General features: G+C 51.7%; 5 protein-coding genes across 6 annotated transcripts; 3 read left to right on the top strand and 2 right to left on the bottom strand.

The window, feature by feature from the left end:
• Positions 1-7: 7 nt before the first annotated feature.
• Positions 8-3,555, top strand: PV05_00428 (uncharacterized protein). The gene is made up of 2 exons (XM_013465322.1): positions 8-679; positions 732-3,555. The coding sequence occupies exons 1-2, from the start codon at positions 539-541 to the stop codon at positions 3,129-3,131; spliced, it is 2,541 nt and encodes an 846-aa protein (XP_013320776.1). The 5' UTR covers positions 8-538; the 3' UTR covers positions 3,132-3,555.
• On the bottom strand, positions 3,502-7,078 carry PV05_00427 (uncharacterized protein). The gene has a single exon (XM_013465321.1). It carries the CDS (start codon positions 7,000-7,002, stop codon positions 4,435-4,437), a length of 2,568 nt encoding a protein of 855 aa, XP_013320775.1. The 5' UTR covers positions 7,003-7,078; the 3' UTR covers positions 3,502-4,434.
• Positions 7,079-7,282: 204 nt separating this feature from the next.
• Positions 7,283-9,883, top strand: PV05_00426 (uncharacterized protein). The gene has a single exon (XM_013465320.1). The coding sequence runs from the start codon at positions 7,416-7,418 to the stop codon at positions 9,393-9,395; it is 1,980 nt and encodes a 659-aa protein (XP_013320774.1). The 5' UTR covers positions 7,283-7,415; the 3' UTR covers positions 9,396-9,883.
• Positions 9,884-10,719: 836 nt separating this feature from the next.
• PV05_00425 lies at positions 10,720-13,804 on the top strand. 2 transcript variants are annotated; one of them, XM_013465318.1, is made up of 3 exons: positions 10,720-12,899; positions 12,948-13,068; positions 13,125-13,804. In XM_013465318.1, exons 1-3 carry the CDS (start codon positions 11,132-11,134, stop codon positions 13,306-13,308), a joined length of 2,073 nt encoding a protein of 690 aa, XP_013320772.1. In that variant the 5' UTR covers positions 10,720-11,131; the 3' UTR covers positions 13,309-13,804. The 2 variants fall into 2 exon arrangements, with proteins under 2 accessions (XP_013320772.1, XP_013320773.1); XM_013465319.1 differs by having other exon boundaries at positions 10,720-13,068.
• Positions 13,805-13,834: 30 nt separating this feature from the next.
• PV05_00424 (uncharacterized protein) lies at positions 13,835-17,895 on the bottom strand. The gene is made up of 5 exons (XM_013465317.1): positions 17,688-17,895; positions 17,418-17,635; positions 16,998-17,362; positions 16,680-16,947; positions 13,835-16,630 (listed from the first exon to the last, which is right to left on the bottom strand). Exons 1-5 carry the CDS (start codon positions 17,766-17,768, stop codon positions 14,080-14,082), a joined length of 3,483 nt encoding a protein of 1,160 aa, XP_013320771.1. The 5' UTR covers positions 17,769-17,895; the 3' UTR covers positions 13,835-14,079.
• Positions 17,896-17,951: the final 56 nt, after the last annotated feature.

The raw sequence follows: 17,951 nt of genomic DNA, 5'->3' as shown, positions 1-17,951 counted from the left end.
GTCCACCATCGACCGTCTACCAGTCCCTACAATCTACCAGTCGGACCTGGACCTGGACTTGTGGTGTTCACTGTTCACTGTTCATTGTTCTGCTCGTTCAGATCCAATTTCCCACCCAATCATTTCATCGTCCACCAGTATTTGTTATCCTTTCCCGACCATCATCGACCTATCTTTTCGACTCTTTCTCAACCAGCCTCACTCGCTCCAAACCTCCCACGCGCCCTTCTTCCATCATTTCATCATCCTCCTCTGCCTCGTACTACCGCTGGGCCTCTACCAACAAAACAAAATCCACCGACAAATCCATCAGCTGATTAATTCTCTCTGTCGACACGTCTCTCCCATCCACTTCATTGCCTCTTTCAACTACTTATTCCGCCGTCTTCCAGAATCTGTCGCACTATCACCGACAGTCTTCCTTCGCCCCTCCAAATCATAAATCATGTCCAACCCTTCATAATCTCACGTCACCCTCCCGGCCTCTTGTTCTCGAGACCCTTTTGAACCTCCATCAACCTCTGACTTCCCCTCTCTCATGAGTACGGCCTTCACTGCCCCGGCGCCTTTGATGTCAAAAATGGCCGCTCTTCAGCGGATGACCCGGAAATTATCCGAGGAGCGAGCCTCGCATTTGGCAAAAGAAGCCGTAGAATTATCTCACTCCGGCGACAAAGTGGTATGTCTCCTACCACACTTTTGTCAGCTCTTGTCTATTAACAGGTCTGCAGCAAGCGTCTCGAAAATTGAGAGAGGCCGCCGCTCTTGGCCATGACAACCCAGATGTCCAATCCGCTTTTTTGGCTATTCACAATGACCAAATTGGTTCGCCACTTCGAGATCTGTGCCGGAGATATGCTTTGTACCACAACAACGCCGCTGGAGACGAAGCTGTCAATTACTTGAAAAGTTCCGACGCCTCTAATGCCGCTCCCGTCGCTCTTGAATGCCTGCAGATAATTCTGGAAAATCAAGCAGCAACCCTGTCTTCTGCTCAGGACTTCATCATCGCCGAGCTTGCGCGACAGAGTCAGCCTGTACGACAGTATTTTGCTTCCGAACTGCACGCATCGACCACCGAATTCTTTGACAATGTCTACGAGCGAGGCGACGATGCGGCCAACTGTCTTCGATCAGTGGTCCTCGACGACAAACTCTGGTCTTCCGAAGATGTCCGACTTCGAGTCGAAGATGATCTGTTTCAACTCTTCCTTGCCAAGCTGATGGAGACGGGCCACGATCATGACGGCAGAGCTCTCAAAGGCATTGCCCTCCTGCTCATGGCTGATACCCTGCGATTACACACTTTTATTGACGAAGAGGCGTTCGAGGCACTCATGGGCTCTCTGGACCCACGATTACCTCCTGAGGTTCGAGGCCAAGCCACCCTCGTCCTGTCCAAATTCTTCGAGGTAGCCGAAACCACTGGTCAGGATTTCCTTTACAGGTACATCAGAAAGCATGTCGAGCGACAAAAAGGCGACGACCTCATTCTCGCTTTTTCAGCTGGTGCCCATCTGTTTCCCGTCGTGCCTAGCATGATGGCACACCTCTTTTTGACCGATGGCTTCCTCGTGTCCATTATGCCTCTGTTGCGCAGACAGTTCGGCAGTCCTACCGTGCACGATGCTTTCCTTATGTTGGTCAACGCGGCCTGCTTGGACGGCGCGTGCCGTGCCGCTATTGCACAGTACTGTTCGACCTGGCTCGCTCATAAAGTCAGCAATGGAACAGGCAAACAGCCCTCAATGGCAGCTACTATTCTGGCAAAGTTGAGAACATCAGGTGCTAAGGCGGGAGATCAGAGAGCCAACAGGGCGGATGAAGATGTCAGTGAACTTGTTGATCTTTTCAAATCTACCTTGTCTGTTGAAGAAGGAAGAAATGTTTCTGACTCGATTGAAGGCCTTGCGTACACATCTTTGAAGCCCGAGGTCAAAGAATCGCTTGCTCAAGATCGAGCTTTTCTGAAATCCTTATTAGAAACCCTCAACGCCAACCAGGATTCACCGGAAGTGATTGTTGGCGGACTCAGTATCATCTCAAACCTGACTCAATATGCCCCCAATCTATCGGAGGAACAGAAGAGAATATCGCAGCTGAAAGCTTATGCAAACGCCACGACTCCCTCCGAGCCGAGTCCATTGGAGAACGATGACCACGTCAGAGCCCGTTGCTCCGCAGTGGTGGAAGCAGGAGTCGTGGCAACATTGTCTAAACTTAACAAGGGGAGATCACCAGCTACAACGCAATTAACCGATCGGATACTCCTTTCGCTATCAAAAAACCCTAAAGACAGAGGCAGGATGGCCCAGCAAGGAGCAGTGAAGCTTCTGATCATGCATGCCCTGAGGAACTTGGAGTCGTCTGAGAACAACGCGAGCACCGAGGCGGCGCAAGCTTTGGCCAGACTCCTGATTTCCCTGAACCCAGCACACGCTTTTGCAGCAGGGTCGACACCAAATATCACTGACGCAGTCCCACCTCTTGTGGCCCTCATCAAGGCCCCACGTGGTCAACCACTCAGTGACCAGCCGAGAGATCTGCTCGCGGTTTTTGAAAGTCTGCTTGCACTGACGAACCTGGCATCAGCACCCGAGCCGACAGCTGCAAACGGCATTATCAAGTCCGCCTGGGAGGAGGTTGAGGACCTACTCCTAGGGAATAACAACATGCTTCGACGAGCGGCCTGCGAATTGATCTGCAACTTAACAGTCCATCCTGCGGCCGCCGAGAAATTTGCCGACGGCTCTGGTCGGGGAACTCAGCGGCTCCATCTACTTGTCGCCATGGCTGACGTCGACGACCTGCCCACAAGAAGAGCAGCCGGTGGAGCGTTGGCCATGCTGACGGAGCAATATTCGTCGGTGGTGTCGACACTTCTAGAGTTCGAACGCACCCCTGAAATACTATTGGAGCTTTGTCATGACGACGACCCGGGCGCCGTGCACAGGGGACTAGTCGTGGTCAGGAACATGGTGTGTGAGGACGACCCCGCCCTCGCGAAGAAGGCGAGAGTTGCATTCAAGAGTCACGACGCAGTGGAGGAGCTGAAGACGTGTCTGAAGAAGACCAACGATCCAACCTTGTTGCAGATCGGCGTGGAGGCGTTGAAAGTCCTGGTGGAGTGAGCCACGAGCAGTGCGGAAGAATTTTACAACGGGGTCATCATTTTTGAGTCGAGTTCGAGAAACGGCCGCGGTTGCACTTTTTCACGAAATTATGAAAACGAGCATGGAGTATCATCATGCATGGCTATGCTATGACGGTTAGACAAAGTAATTACGGAGTATCATGGCTGCTCTAGACAAACCCCGACGGATTTCACGCATTTGCATTGATTTTGCAGGTCAACGAACAGCAAATCGCATTGCTTCGGCGTTGACTCTGGGAATTTGGGATCTTGATTGGCAAGTCTGCTGGTTGGAGTCTTTGATATTTATGGTTGATTCGGGGCATAAAGGGTGTAGAAGGAGCTTACTTTCTAGCCCAATTGACTGGGGCAAGTCTTGAGTCATTGAGATATCATATTTCTATATGTATATACGTTATTTTATACCTGTTCCTCCTATGATCGGCGCGCTAGGAGCTTGAGGCGGAGATGCAGAGACCGGGTCGTGATTTCGTGGGAGGCAAGTCCAAGATGAATCATATCTGATCCATGAGACTCTTTGACGGAGGATTTGAGATCCTGTAAAGATTCGATATGCAGCTTGCTACAATGGCGTTAGCGCTTTCGATACGACCATCGCCAGAGTATAATGGACAACGGCATATATGTTCTTCCGCCCTCCTCAAGATGCGATCCTACTTGGTCCGCCCATAGCTTCGCAATGCTCGTGTCGCGCTTGGACGGCGAAACAGCGCCCCATGGGATGGTGTCCTCTTGTAAAGAGGCGAACGGCTGACCTTGTGCCCGGGTTATCTCAGATTGGGTTCGGCCAAGACCAACCTTGCCAGCGGCGCTGAGACCTGCTCAAGCGGACCTGGGAATCGGTGTTGTCCAGGGCCCGGTCTGCCTTCGCAGTGGCCATGCGTTCTACGACAGGGGATCTGCTTCCGAGCTTCACCTGCACAGCCAACACACATTGAACAGCTGAGTCGTATTACATGGCCGATCACACCATGCGGTGCGGCGTGGCCATTACTGGCATATCATCCGATAGGAAAGAGCCCGAAAGGTTCTGGTCGCTGTCCCCGAAGGATGCAAAGCCGAGATCAATCAGTGCAATACTCAGTTTCAGGCTCTTGGTGGGCTCTTGTTCGGGTATAAACCCAGACGCTATGAGGTAATGAACTTTTTGCGTCGTCAATTGACCATTTGCCACGAGGTCACTGCCAGTTGATGTCCAGCTAGCCTGGTATCTTCCTTGGAGTGAACTCGATAATTTGTGACAGTAGTGCCTGTCAAGGCTGGCTATGTAGGGCTCAAACTCAAGCCATTACTGTCGGGGGTATCGCATTGTCGCTTGAGGCCACAAGTCGCAATCTCTGCCTGACTTTATTTGGCGACAGATGCTTCAGTCGTAGGGCGGTGGGGTTTTGGACTTGAAGAGCAACGTCTTGCGAGGTGACTGTCGGTGTAAAGCGAATGTTAGGCTCTGGCAACGGCATCGGTTTTGACGCGGACACTGGGACATGTTTGACTGCCACAGGGGCAGGTTTACTCGCTTCGACTGCAGCAACCTTCACCTCTGCACGTCTCCTGGCGGGTTGTCGAAGCTTTCTGGTGGTGGTATGTTCCGACTGTTGTGCCTGTTGCTGCTCCTTTAATCGTTTCGTGGTGGCTTTCAATTCCGATATCTCGCTTCGGAGTTTAGCTTGCAGTTTCGCGTAAGATTGGTTACGTTCTTGGAGCTCCTGCATTGCGACTTGGGATTCCTTCAGTCGGTTTTGTAATTCCTCAGCAGTCTTCTCCAAATGAGCTGTGTTATGAGCCCTTTCCCGGTCAGATCTCAGAGCTGCATCCAGTCGCTCTCGCAACTCGGCCGCGGTTCTCTCCAGTCGGAGAGTGGTTTCTTCCCGCTCCTGCTTATCTCCCCGGGCAGCCTTGTATCGTGCTTCGGCAATGTCCAAGCTTGCTTTCAGCGCATGAATTGTGTTGTCTTGACGCTCGAACCTAGCATCAATTTTCGCCTGTTCGGCAAGCGTGATACCGTTAGGTTGATTGTGACCCCACTCAGAAGGAGCCCTATTCTGTTGACGACGTACTGCTTGATGCAAAGTCTGCGTCGAAGGAGGCATAGGTTCTAGGTCACCATTCTCGCCCGGTTGTGATGACTCTTGGGCCAGATACGGTGCATCGGAAATATGTTCTAGGAAATTCCTGCACGCTTCTTCGAAGGATCTCACCTTCTCTGCTGGCGGAAGTGATATGACGTCTTCTGAGATTGGGAGGGCACCCCATTCGTCCAGGATGCTGCGGCCTCGAGCATAAATCACCTTGCGATTATTGGGATTGCGTTGCCTGACAGGCGGGCCAATGCCGGACTTGACTGCTGCCTCCAAAATCGTGGTATATTCGGGTAGTTTACGGCATTTGACACACAAATCGAGCATACGGTAGACCAAACGTACGAAGCCGTCGTATGTGTGGGCAGCAATTGATGATGCGTGGTGGATTGACCGATGTAGCCAGACTCTGCCTTTCTCCCAGTTGCCGTGCAGCGAATAATAGGTTAGGAAGCTTCTGAACAAGTGGTTCTTCCTCAAGGCGCCATAGTCCATCTCGCGGAGTAATGATAGCCAACCTTCTGCTCGCTCGGGTTGTTCGCACCGTAGAGCTGTATAGATCAAGACTTGCAGCAGTCGTACGTTTAAGGAAGCAGGGACAGGCAGATCCAACCCATCCGCGTGAATTCTTTCCCATTTGTTCAGGACATTGAACTTGTCGTCTGACCTGGTTATCAATGGCAAGATATGGTTCAAGGAGCGTGAATCACAAGCTTGACCAATCTGGAGTATTATATGAAAGAGGGCATCATCAGACAGTGGTAAGGTGCTGTTTTTCATGGCTGCGATGACGTGGTATGATAGCGAGTAGTTCCCATGCTTCGAAAGGCTTCGAAGGAGCATAACATATGAAGAGACGGACAGTACGTCCGTCGTTTGAAGAAGTGCTTGTCCGAAGCCGTGGATAAGTTCACTTAACATTATCTTTCCTTCGTCGAATTCCGTCGTTAGCTTTCTAACGACATTGTTCAGGTCTGATCTCGAGGCTTGGGCGTCGATATGAGGGGCAACAAGGAAAAGGTCCTGACGGTTTTTGAGAGGCCGCATTTCCTTCCGCGTCAACCTTAGCATCTCGACAAGTTTGTTGTTGTCTTGAGGAAATTTGACATCTTCAGCGTCCACCACATCTTCACCTGGTACCAAGGTAAAGTAAGGACTCGGCCCTATCTGAAGATGGAGAAGCATCCTGATGGACAGCATGATAGCGTTGAGTCGATGGTAGCGTTGAAGATTTGCCATCTCGTTCGCGGAGAACATGCCGTCTTTGTACACTTTAGCAGGCTCCAGATCCTCGATAGGCTGTGTGTGCTGCTGAGAGACGCATCTGCGGATTTGGGGCATTCCTCCCTCCTCTTCCCATATTGGCACGTCCACCTGATCCTCTACTTCCTCTTCGAACTCCACTCGAGCTTGCGTAGCCGTAGAATAGCCCCTTCTTTGACTGAAGATTCCATTCTTGTGGGATTGAATCCGTAGTGCATTTCTGACCCGCTGTTCTCGTTCATGTATCTCCTTGATTTCTTCTTGAATTTCTGAGAGCCTGTCGTCCCAATCCTTCCGTTGTTTTGCTTTCCAGCTGGTATCGACTATGAAGACGGCGGCAAGGACAGGAGCCAAGAAGATGGTGAAGACATCGTTGAAGGTAGGGCGGCGTCTCAGAGGAGCTGTAGTAGTTTTCCGCACCAAGGCAGGAGTAACGGTATCGACTGACGAGATAGAGGGGCAGCGACTCAATCTAGGCCGAGGAATTTGAGTCCATAGTGCTCGCATCTCCTCGAGCAGCTACCCTCCACTATCGAGCGACCAACCATAGAGTCGTCGAAGGATTGTTGTTGGTAAAATGAAGGTCGGCTTCAGGTGGAATGATCCCAATTAATTCAGAGCATTGAACAGCTCCGGCATAGTCACGTGCATTGACATAGAAGGGCCTTCGTCAGACAAATTTCTTGCAGGTGCCCGCAGGCCAAGACGGCACGGACGGCAGGAAATCAGTGCTATCTCATAGCAGAGGTTCGTGTCAGACGAGGCCCTTTATTTCGCTAAGGACCTTGGAATACTCCGGACAATGATGTAGCTACTATTCCGGGTAGTAGCCAGACTGCGGTTAGAAAAGAGATGTTTCGTCCTCGCACGGCGGCGCGATCCTCCTCATACACCAAATGTGACAGTCATCCACGAGTCATATGGCTGCCAGGAGCCGATTACACCCTGAGACCAGGAATCATGAAAAGAAAGATGGCTTTGTGCCTGCGCGTCCTCATACCCAGTCAGCCTTGGGCTCATGGAAATCCTTTCGCCGGCGACGTGTAATCCTGGCGATTGTCGCAGTAGGAGTGCTGTATCTGTTCTTCAAGAACATACCCACAGATGTCCCTCCAGTCAACCAGCGATACGATAGTCGGTTCGGGCGACTGCACCCAGGTCTGCAGCACCAGTCCGCTTGGGAGAGTCAAGAACAAATCAAGGATGGGAAAGACCACAACTATGAGGGCCCTATAGCATTTTTACACCTGGCGAAAACTCTACGTGGAACGGCGACTACGCGCGACTCGAAGGGTAGTGTTCTCTTTGCCATATCGCGACTGGAAAGCATACCACGAATTCTGCCAATTGCTTGTTCCATGGCACAGTACAATCGGACTCGTGTCCATGTTGCCTTCATGGGCCGCCAAACGGCGAATTGGGCAGACATAAAGACATTGAATGGCATCTCAGACGACGCGTGCGATGTCTTCCTGCATGATGCACGCCCGGATTTCCCAGCCCTCTCCTCTGCGACACGGATGGATGTCAGTGCTCGGGCGAGTCTTGGACATATTCATACGGTTGCGCATCTGCAAGCCGTGCTAGTGGGTGACGATAATCAGGAAGATGTATATTTTGTAAGAGCCTTGAAGGAGAAGACGGCCTCAATGGGTCTGTCTCTTATCACTTTACCTGCTGCTGGCCTCGGAAGTCTTTCTTGGATCTCGTCGTTGGATGGTGCAGCATTGAACCATTTCAGTAAGATCCACGTGGACATTGTGATCCAGGCACGACCCGAATCTTCAGCGTCGCTCATCCGGCTTCTCCGCTCAATGAAAGAGGCCGACTATTCTGGATGGTCTCCTCCCAGACTGACCATTGAGCTACCAGCCAGTGTCGATCCATTTCTTACGGATTATCTTGCGCGCTTCAAGTGGCCGGTTGACGCCAGCAGCAGTGAGAGCAGACTGGTGATAAGACACAGGACGGATGCGAGTCTCCTTTCGCCGCCGCAAGCGTCCTTACGAACCGTTGAATCATTCTACCCTCTGGTGCCTGGAGACTCTCATGTACTGCTTCTCTCACCTGAGGCCGAGTTATCCACCGGGTATTTCCATTTATTGATGTATACCCTGCTGGAATATAAGTATGCTGCCAGGCGGACGGACCTTGTGAATCATCTGCTTGGTATTTCACTTGATCTACCACCTTATGCACCTGATCTCCAAACCGAAGCGCCATGGACATCCAGCCGCCTCCAGGAACCACTTATCCTCTGGCAGGTACCAAACTCCAACGCCGCTCTGTACTTTGGTGACCGTTGGATGGAATTGCATACCTTTTTATCTCGTCGCCTTTCGGTCGATCCTGAGCTGTCAAAGAGGAGTACCGCAACTCCAAGCATAGCCCATGAGTTTCCGGCATGGCTCAAGCCGATGCTTGAAATGATGCAAGCGCGAGATTATTGGATGATGTACCCGAACTTTGTAGCTACACAAGGTTCCTCGGCAGTCACCATGCACCACGAATTACCTGAATCTCCAGAGGAGTACCTGGTGGATGATCAGAAAAAGGAGCAGCCCTCGAGCTTTGATGAGGTTCATTTGACCGAGGATCAGACCCTCACAGCAAACGACGAGATTGAGCGGTTAATGCGAAAAGAGCATCGAACGTATAGCACTTCGCTTGTGACCCCGCTTCTCGAGCTGATGCCTTTGGAATTGCGGCAAAGCACTCTTGGAGACGCTGTACCGCTGATATCATACAAAGGGGAGAAAATCAGCTGGGAGGACTCTGGCAGCTTGTCGTGGCAATTTGCTAAAGATTTTGCAGAGACTGTCGGAGGCTGCGCCAGCTACGATCCGATGAAGGTGGGAAGCGGTAACGTCGAGTCACTGTTCTGCCTGGCAGCAGGCTAGAAACGGCTAAGGGGGTGAGAAGAAGCCGCTACTTCTGTAAAATGAGCAGATATTGTACTCTAGCTTATGATTGTTGTCCAGGCCAGGAGAACTACAGTACCAAAGAGGCCACACCAGACTTTGATTTGAAACATTGGAATCAAATGTGGCATCGATCGTATCATTTGGACGAGGTAAGATATGCAGAGGATCGGCGTGTGATGGCGTCCATCGTGCCGCGTGCTTGCGTGCGTGAATCTAGCCTGGGCCGCTCTGTTTAGTGCCTAGTGAGCCATAAAAGCGTCAACTGGCACTGGCACGACTGGCTAGGGATGATGGGCGCGGATGGGACAGGAACTGCCCAGGGAAGCGGGATGGGATGGGCGGCGATCTCAAGTGAATCGAAGATCAGTGGTCTGTAGGAGTGAGGATCATCCGGGTGAAAATACTTAGCAGGGATGAGGCCCAAGACGAGAGGCCTAGGCTGACCAGATGCTTGGATGAGGAGGTGTGAAGCACACTAAATCACCAACTACGGTTCATATCCATCTCCTCGGCGTGCCTCTGTCCTTACTGTATGCCTTCGTCCCTCGACATCCAGCACGTTTTGGATGCAGAAACACATATGAACATGGAGCACGTGGTGATTTCCTCCAAGTATGAAGTACTGCTGGATGAGGACGGAAATGGCTTGCAGATTGCCCCCATCATGCCCCTCTATGTGAGATCCCACAGGTGGTGGTGACATGCGTCAATGACAACCCCTCCCGTGCCCTCCTTCTCAGCCCTCCCGTTCTTCTCTCTCCTTTTCTTCCACCTCAAACAATAAGGTAACGAACAGGGATGCCTTGAGAGGTGCATCATGTCATGGCGCTAGGGAGCATCATGGAGATGGAGACGAGTGTTGCCCGCGTCCAAGTCCTCCACGTCCTCCAATCACTCTTCTTCGATGCGCGCTTCGACCGGCTGCTCACCCATCCAGAGGTCTGACGCATCGATTTTGCTCATCATCCAACGACAGCCTTTTACGAGCCTTTACCGCAGTACTCGTACAGAGTCGGTGGGAGTATTGCACTGCCCCTCCCGTGCAAAGGCGTTGACCCGTTCAGCCCATTTCCCTCGAACTGCCCGCTAATGCACACTTGTTCTTCTCTCTGGCGAATGGATAACTGGATCCCCCCGACTCCAGAAGCCTATCACTCGGCTCCTAGGGCAATCCGAATCGCTTCGATAGTTACCAATCGCTCTGACCCTGGTTCCCCGGCAGAAGCAGCCCTTTGCTTGGGCCTCCTTCTGGCCCGCGCTCCTCCCTCGAACACTTGCTGCCCCACCATCCTCCAGACTGGCTCCTCCTCCAGACTTCCGCTCGATACATGCACTTCTCACAAATCTACCTTGGGTTCGCATTGTGGTATACGCTGATAGCTTCTCTACCAGCCTCCCACCCTCATCTCAACGTCTTCTTCGTGGATTGCTGCTGGTCTTCACTCAACCTTAGCAGCTCGAACGGTCAATTCTTCCCTTGTTCTTTGTCCCTGGGCCTGAAACTCCCCTCGACAAATACCTCGGTCGCCCCTCCCGAACACTTTCCACTCTTACGAATTGAAAGAATTCGGACAAGTTCGTCCCATCAGACGTTCATATCCCGTCGCCTGCCATCGTGCAGGTCTGGCTGGGACTCCTGTTGGTGCAGGATGAGCCTTTGAGCAGACGTGCTCGGGACTGATTGAAATACATTCTACACCACATCAACAAGCATGGCGACGCTTGTCGTCCAACAACAACCCTCTGTTCGACAGTCTACCACTCCACCTCCAGTCGGCCCAACAATTACCCTCAATCAACCCCGATCCTCCACTCCTGTACCCAACAAACACCTCCCATATTGTCCTCCTGGACCTGTACCATCACAATCCCAGATCACTCCACCAAATTCACCTCCGCTTCGAAACGTCGCCCCCAAACCCACTTCGCTGCTCTATCCTCCGCACAACTACACTAAGTTGTGCAACTCCCCACCTATCTATGGTATCAGTGCAAAAGGCCTTGCCGAAGCGCTCGATCACTATGCCTCTCAACCTCTCCCAAACCCCGGTTCGGTCTTCCCTTGGCTTCATGGCTTGCACCCAGAAAACAGCATTCAAATGGCCTTCTTTGTGGCAAGAAAGAAGTCGTTGAGACGGATTCCAAAATGCATTCGAGGTATAACCATCATAAAGGCTGGTGGGGATCTCAGTCGGGCACGCATCAAGGGCGCCCTCGCCCCAGATGAGATCTTCAACCTGTCAGACAGCAATGGCCGAGGTTTTCTGGAATGTGATCCAAAAGAGGGCTTCTCAGTACGCAACTTTCACATCCAGGCTGCGAAAATGGCTCTAGTGTCGGATGTTGTTGTTTATGGCGACGAGGACACTGACCATCGAATCATCAAGTCCGTTGCTGAGAGGGCCGCATCTGTACAGAAGAGATGGCGCCGAGAGTTGGAAAACTTGGGACAGTGCCCAGAGACTTTCAATACGTTTGTCCTTACTCAACCTTTCGAGGATTTTGAACAAGATTATCCAGAATTGGTGGCCATCGACTCTCAAGGCCACTATCCGGACCACAGTCTAGACTTTCTCCAGCAAGAACGACGCGAAATGTGCGCCATGTCGAAGGCTTCCGAGATTTCTCACGGCGTCTTCCAAGGTCCATCCCCCGGACCCCATACCCTCCCGCCATCAACCATGGACGATCCATCCTTTGACCTCTACATCGAGGCTAGCGACCATGCATCCATCCCGGATGAGAAAATGCTAGCAACCAAGTTGAAACAACTCCAAGATCGACAGGACAACAAGCCTGTTCATCTCGCCTTTCCCAGTTCAGGGAGCATTCTGCCGCCATCTTGGTCGCAAGCCGAGGCTGATGGGATTCTGCGGATGTGTCACTGGTTGTACGACTTGACGCATGCCAGGAAACCCGTGAGCGGGACTCAAGATGATGATGGCGATATCCAGATGACTGAATTTTCACCTCAATCTCGACGAGTGCTTTTGCATTGCGCCGATGGCTATACAGAAACCTCGATGTTGGCTGTGGCTTACTTCATGTTTGCTGAAGGCCTTCCAGTTCACGATGCTTGGATTCGTTTGCACACCGAGAAGCAGCGAAATTTCTTCGCGTATCCTTCCGATGTGGCCCTGTTGATGGCGGTCCAAGACCGGCTGTTGAAGGAGAGCCCAAAATTTGTCGGCACAAAGGTTCCCCAACTACCAGCGCCTGCGTGGTTGTCCAAGCTGGATGGCAGCCTTCCTAGTCGGATCCTGCCATACATGTATCTGGGCAACCTGACGCATGCGAATAATCCAGAAATGCTTCGTCTTTTGGGTATCCGTCGCATCCTCAGTGTCGGAGAACCAGTGGCGTGGTCGGGAAACGAAGTACAATCTTGGGGTCGAGAAAATCTGCTTATGGTCGATCGGGTTCAGGACAATGGGATTGACGAGCTTTCGCCTGAAATGGATCGCTGTTTGAAGTTTATTGGTAAGTCATCATCATTCAAAAGCGATTCGTGGGCTCACCGTTGTTCAGAAAAGGGAAAATCAGATGGTACAGCTACACTGGTGCATTGTCGCGTTGGAGTTAGTAGATCTGCCACGATTTGCATTGCAGAGGTCATGGCAAGTCAAGGGTTGAGTTTTCCAAGAGCATAGTAAGTCTTTCTTCTTCAGGGTGTCTGCAATTCCTTTTACTTACCTTTCGACACAGTTGTTTTGTGCGTGCACGGCGTCTGAATGTCATCATCCAGCCGCATCTCAGATTCGTGTATGAGTTGATGAAGTGGGACGAGCAACAGCAAGCCAAGAGGGGCGAGCCCGTGAAAAGGGAACTCGAATGGGCCGTTGTAGCAAGAGAAATTGCTGCCATGAACAGGCCTTACTCTCGGACATGAGATGTGTTTGTGCGGCGCCGCAGGCTCGCAGCCGCATATCTTTACAACCTGGAGAAGACGAAAGCGACGCTTGCTTTCTGGCATGTCTGGTCCGGTGTGACGATGACATGAGAATCATGATTGCTGTTATGGATGTATACGAAGTAATGAACTGACGATTCTGGGATATTTGGTAGGCTGGATTCAATACCTGAAGAGCACAATTTGGGTGGCTGCGGCTCGTTTACTGGCAAGGGTACTGTGTCAGTCAAATAGCCTGGCTACAGGGATTGGGCTAAATCTGTGATACATGTGCTGGGCCCTTGGAAGTTGTGAATGCTCGCGACGTCAAAAGCGGGATTTCGATGATGATGTGATACAGCGTGAGACACTTTGCAGAGCTCAATGTTTTGTCCAAGAATCGTGTATGTGTGTGTAGCGGTTTTCACTGTGGGTAATCAGGCCCACTTCAGCACATCAACGTGGTTGGCATCGAACAATACTAGTACCACATCGGGGCCAGATGAACAATTCCTTTTCATTTCGAGTCATTTCGGCCAGTGTGTCTGTATGGGCGATGCAGTATTAAATCTATTTCTGGACCAAGCGCGGCAGTCTCACCGTGTCTAACATTATTCGTAAAGGGTCTATCCAGAATCTTGTAGAGCGTATCACGACAAGTGATCACCGATAATGAGCTCCCACTTCGCTCACATAAGAAGCGGGACAGGCCCGTAAGCAGTCGGCCGTCCACCATTTGGGTTGTCACTACACACCAGTTTCCGAGGCCACTTATAATCTCTCAGCGCGCTCTCTCAGCTCATCGGCGAGGCGTTCGAGATAGGCTTTTGCGATGGGCTTGGGAATAGCTTCCAACAGTTTCGTGGCTGGTTCGAGGAGGGCGTCGTTGTTGGTGGGCTGTTGTCCATTAGCCACGCCAGATCCAGGCCCAGCCACGATGTTCTGGTGGTCGCCGTCGGTAGAAGCAGTAGTCGTCTTCGATGCGGCGGCGCCGTTAGTCGCGTTGGCGTTCGTGTGGTGGATGATAAAGCGACGAAGGATCTTGTCCAGATCGCGGCGGCCGTCCTCGTACGCGGCCAGATCGCGGTTGCCGTAGACATCGCGGCCGGCGGGGTAGGCAGAGGCGGAGAGTGAGCGGAAGAAGATGTTCAAGGAGATGTTGATGCGGGATGTTGCTGGGTCGGACGAGTGGGGTTTTGCATTTGAATTTGACAGAGTGGCAGTAGTGGCAGTAGTAGTGGCAGTGATAGCGGTAGCGGTAGCGGACTGGTCTTCCGAAGTTGGTGTAGGTTCTGACGCTTGTGCGGGAGCAGGTGAGGGTAATGGCGTGCCTGAATGAGCCCACAGTGGAGGAATAAAGAGGGCTTCACCGGGTCGAAGAATGGCAACGTGGGGTTGCGTGTTGGGAATGGGTCGTAGCCGGTCTTCCTCGGTTTCTGGATTGCTCGATGGCTCGAAGATATCGATGGTTGAAGTCGTCGAACCGGGCGGGAAGGATAGGTGTTTGATATCGTCCGGCGGGAAGAGGATGAGTTTCCTCGTACCTCTGATTTGGAAGAGGACGTTTGCCATTACGTCGTAGTGAAGCCACATGTTGACGTTGGCGCTGATGCGTAGAGGGCTGCTGTGCTGGTTGCGGTGGATGAACTCGAGGTGTTGTGGCAGATGGAAGTCAGGAGCTAACTCGGGCCAGTCAGTGGAGAACACGGCGGGAACCTGTGTTGGTTTCGTGCTGGATATGGAGCGTAAATACATATGTGCACTGTGGTCGGTTTGTAGTTGCTGAATAAATTTATGGAAGGGTACAGTCGTGTAAGCAAAGTCTTTTCGTTGGAAGTTCATGGTTCGGCTGGACGCGGTGTGGATGATGACGGATCTGGAAGACGGCACCTTGGAGAGAAGATAGGAGGCTGTCCATTGGGAGATACACGGGCCAATGTCGAAACACGTGAGGATCTTTGGCACACCGGCATGTAGGATGCTTGTGAAATCTTGCTCCGAACAGAGACTGACACAATCGACCGAGATCAACGGCCGCATCGAGCCTTCTTTTGGCAGAGGTTGGCCACCAGGTAGAGCATTTCGTTGTGTGGGCTTGATGAGAGCCCAGGGCGTTACGTCGCCAGCTTCGAAGAAATAGAGGAGCCAACATCCGGGATTCCAGTATGCACCGAAGCTGAAGCATGTTGCTCCTCCGCCAACGATCAATGTGGTTCGATCCTCGACACTTGCTGTGCGGTGGGTAGAATGCCCAATGAAGAATGGTCTGGGAACGTTCGCGTCCTTTCTTGGTATAACGCAGGCGACTCGCAATTCCATCTCTTTCTCGAACTCACCAAAAGCAGAGAAACTTCCCAAGATGGAAAGTATCTCGTAGTCCTTTGGTATGCAGCCGTGCCTTGCCACTCCGCCGACAACCAACAGCTCGTTCCTGATCACGCTATAAGAGGCTCCTAGCCGAGACAGCCAAGGCCAGATCCCAGCTGAGGTGTCCAAAGCGTTGGAGGGCTTGAAGGTGATACCTGCAACGACACCGTCTCTGATGGTTAGTCGCCATCTCCATAGACCCTGGCAAATGACACCGTCGTTGCGCATGCCGCCGAATAGCAAGCCATGATTAAACCCGAGCCGTACAAAGCTTGCTCCGAACCGTGGCATGGGATCTTTCAGGAGGGATCGCAGTTTCTGCCATCCGTTCTTCTTGTCCCAAAGCAGACAATCGATGGCGACTTTCGTGGCTGATGTCTTGCCTCCGAAGACAACAACACCGTACTGTTTGTCTGGCAATACTACGGCTGCAGCTCGATGTCGAAATCGAGGCTCCGGGAGATCTTGTATTCTCTCCCATTTTGATCCTATTTGCAGCCAGCAATCCTTCATTGGTGCCGAGGGTGACCCTCGCCCACCAACTAGGATGTTCTGTCCGTTTGCAAGGGTTGTCATGGTGTGACAGCATCTTGCTCCAATGTCTTCCGGTGGTAATGAAGGGGGTGGGAGCTTACAGTCTGTAGCGCAGTATACCGACGTACTGGATAATCGAGCCTGAAGGCCGACCCCGCCATGCAGGCCAATCGCGTCTTCGCCAGGGATGCGGTATGCTGAAGCATGATGGGTACGCCCTTCTCGTTCCGGATTTTGCGTATATTTGTATGCGAAGAATTGAGTCAAGCCGCTGTATGGTGAGACCGTCCTCGTGGACAGATCGGACGCTATACTGTCGATGGACGCCCGTCTTGATCTCGGCTGCTCTGAGATAAGTGGCTCATCACCTGTCTGGGCGATAATGAGACCGTAATGTGACGCGAACAGTGCGAACTCTTCCCTGATGGATCGTCAGTAGGCCATTCGGGAGCATCGTGTGGAAGCCTTACCATTCATCGAAAGGTTCAACTTCGTCCAAGGACATTCTTTGTGAGGGGGATAGAAATCTCGGATCAGCCCATAGCTCCCATAGATTCTGGGTCTCGACCATGTGGAAACCAGCGCTCTGAAAGCGTAAGGTCTGAGTATGACATCCGGGATATTTGAAAACAGACCGAAGCGGGGTGCCTAACTTGGCGAAGTGCTTCATCATTGTAGCCGTGAAGGGATTGTCAGGCCGATCTGGTGATTGCTGCTCTAACAAGCAGAAGGTGACGTCTGAGCTTGTCAGTTGCGCCATCGAAACGGCGGAGAGATGTGTTTCTTACCAGGAGAAAGTGTGCTTGTCCAGGCAATAAGTGCATCCGAGTCTTCGGCAGCCATATAAGTGATGCTGACTTCTGCCACGCAGAGGACGAGACAGTCGTCAAGGTCCACAACTGACCTGAGCAGTCGCTCTAGCCTTCGTAGATTCCGTAAGTCGCAGCCAATGGCGACATACTCTTCGCTGTCCAGCACTATTCCCGTTTCTTGCGACATATCGGCATTAATTGAAAGCAAATCTCTCATTCTAGGAGTGTTGCGAATGATCTCTCGCTTGCTGATCATCAGTTCTCCGAAGTCGACATCGACAAATTTAGTACCACTGCACAGATTTTTATCTTGTGCCAACCACTGAAAGGGAATTGGGTCACTAAGACAGTGAGTATAAGAATCTTCCAAATCCGGCCACCTGAGACCTTACTCACTATCCGCAACCCAGGTTGATGATGACTTTCTTCTGATCGGAAGGTCTTTCTAGGAATTGTCTGACGACCCAGTCGATCGCCCTCATACGGAGCCAATATCCACGGTTGATCAGTGGTGCTCTTCGCAGAGGCTTCTTGACAAAGTAGCGATAGAAATGTGGTTGAGGCAGATATAGTCTTTCCACACTTCTCTTAGACACTATACTGCTGTTGTTTGTCTATTTGGAACCCGTCAGAACAGACACGTATAGGATACGGGAGAATACTTACACCCATGATCAAACCAGCATTCTTCTCCATGGCAATCTCATCATCGGTAGCGTCTCTGCGAGAGGCGGCTAGCGAAGCCATGTTGATCGCGGACTCCTCCGAAGAACCAAGTTGTCCAACAACGAAACTACATGCAGGAATACAGGCTCAGGAAGAAACAGGGAGATGTACATGTATGAGTCAGAGTGGAATATGCAGCTGAAGAGCCTGCTGGTTATTGACGAGCACAAAGTCGGGAAGAAAATCCAGACAAGAAGATTGGTC

The sequence above is a fragment of the Exophiala xenobiotica genome (genome assembly GCF_000835505.1).
Source record: "Exophiala xenobiotica strain CBS 118157 unplaced genomic scaffold supercont1.1, whole genome shotgun sequence".
NCBI classification, from domain to species: Eukaryota; Fungi; Ascomycota; class Eurotiomycetes; order Chaetothyriales; family Herpotrichiellaceae; genus Exophiala; species Exophiala xenobiotica.
This window is presented reverse-complemented; position numbering and strand designations above follow the sequence as displayed.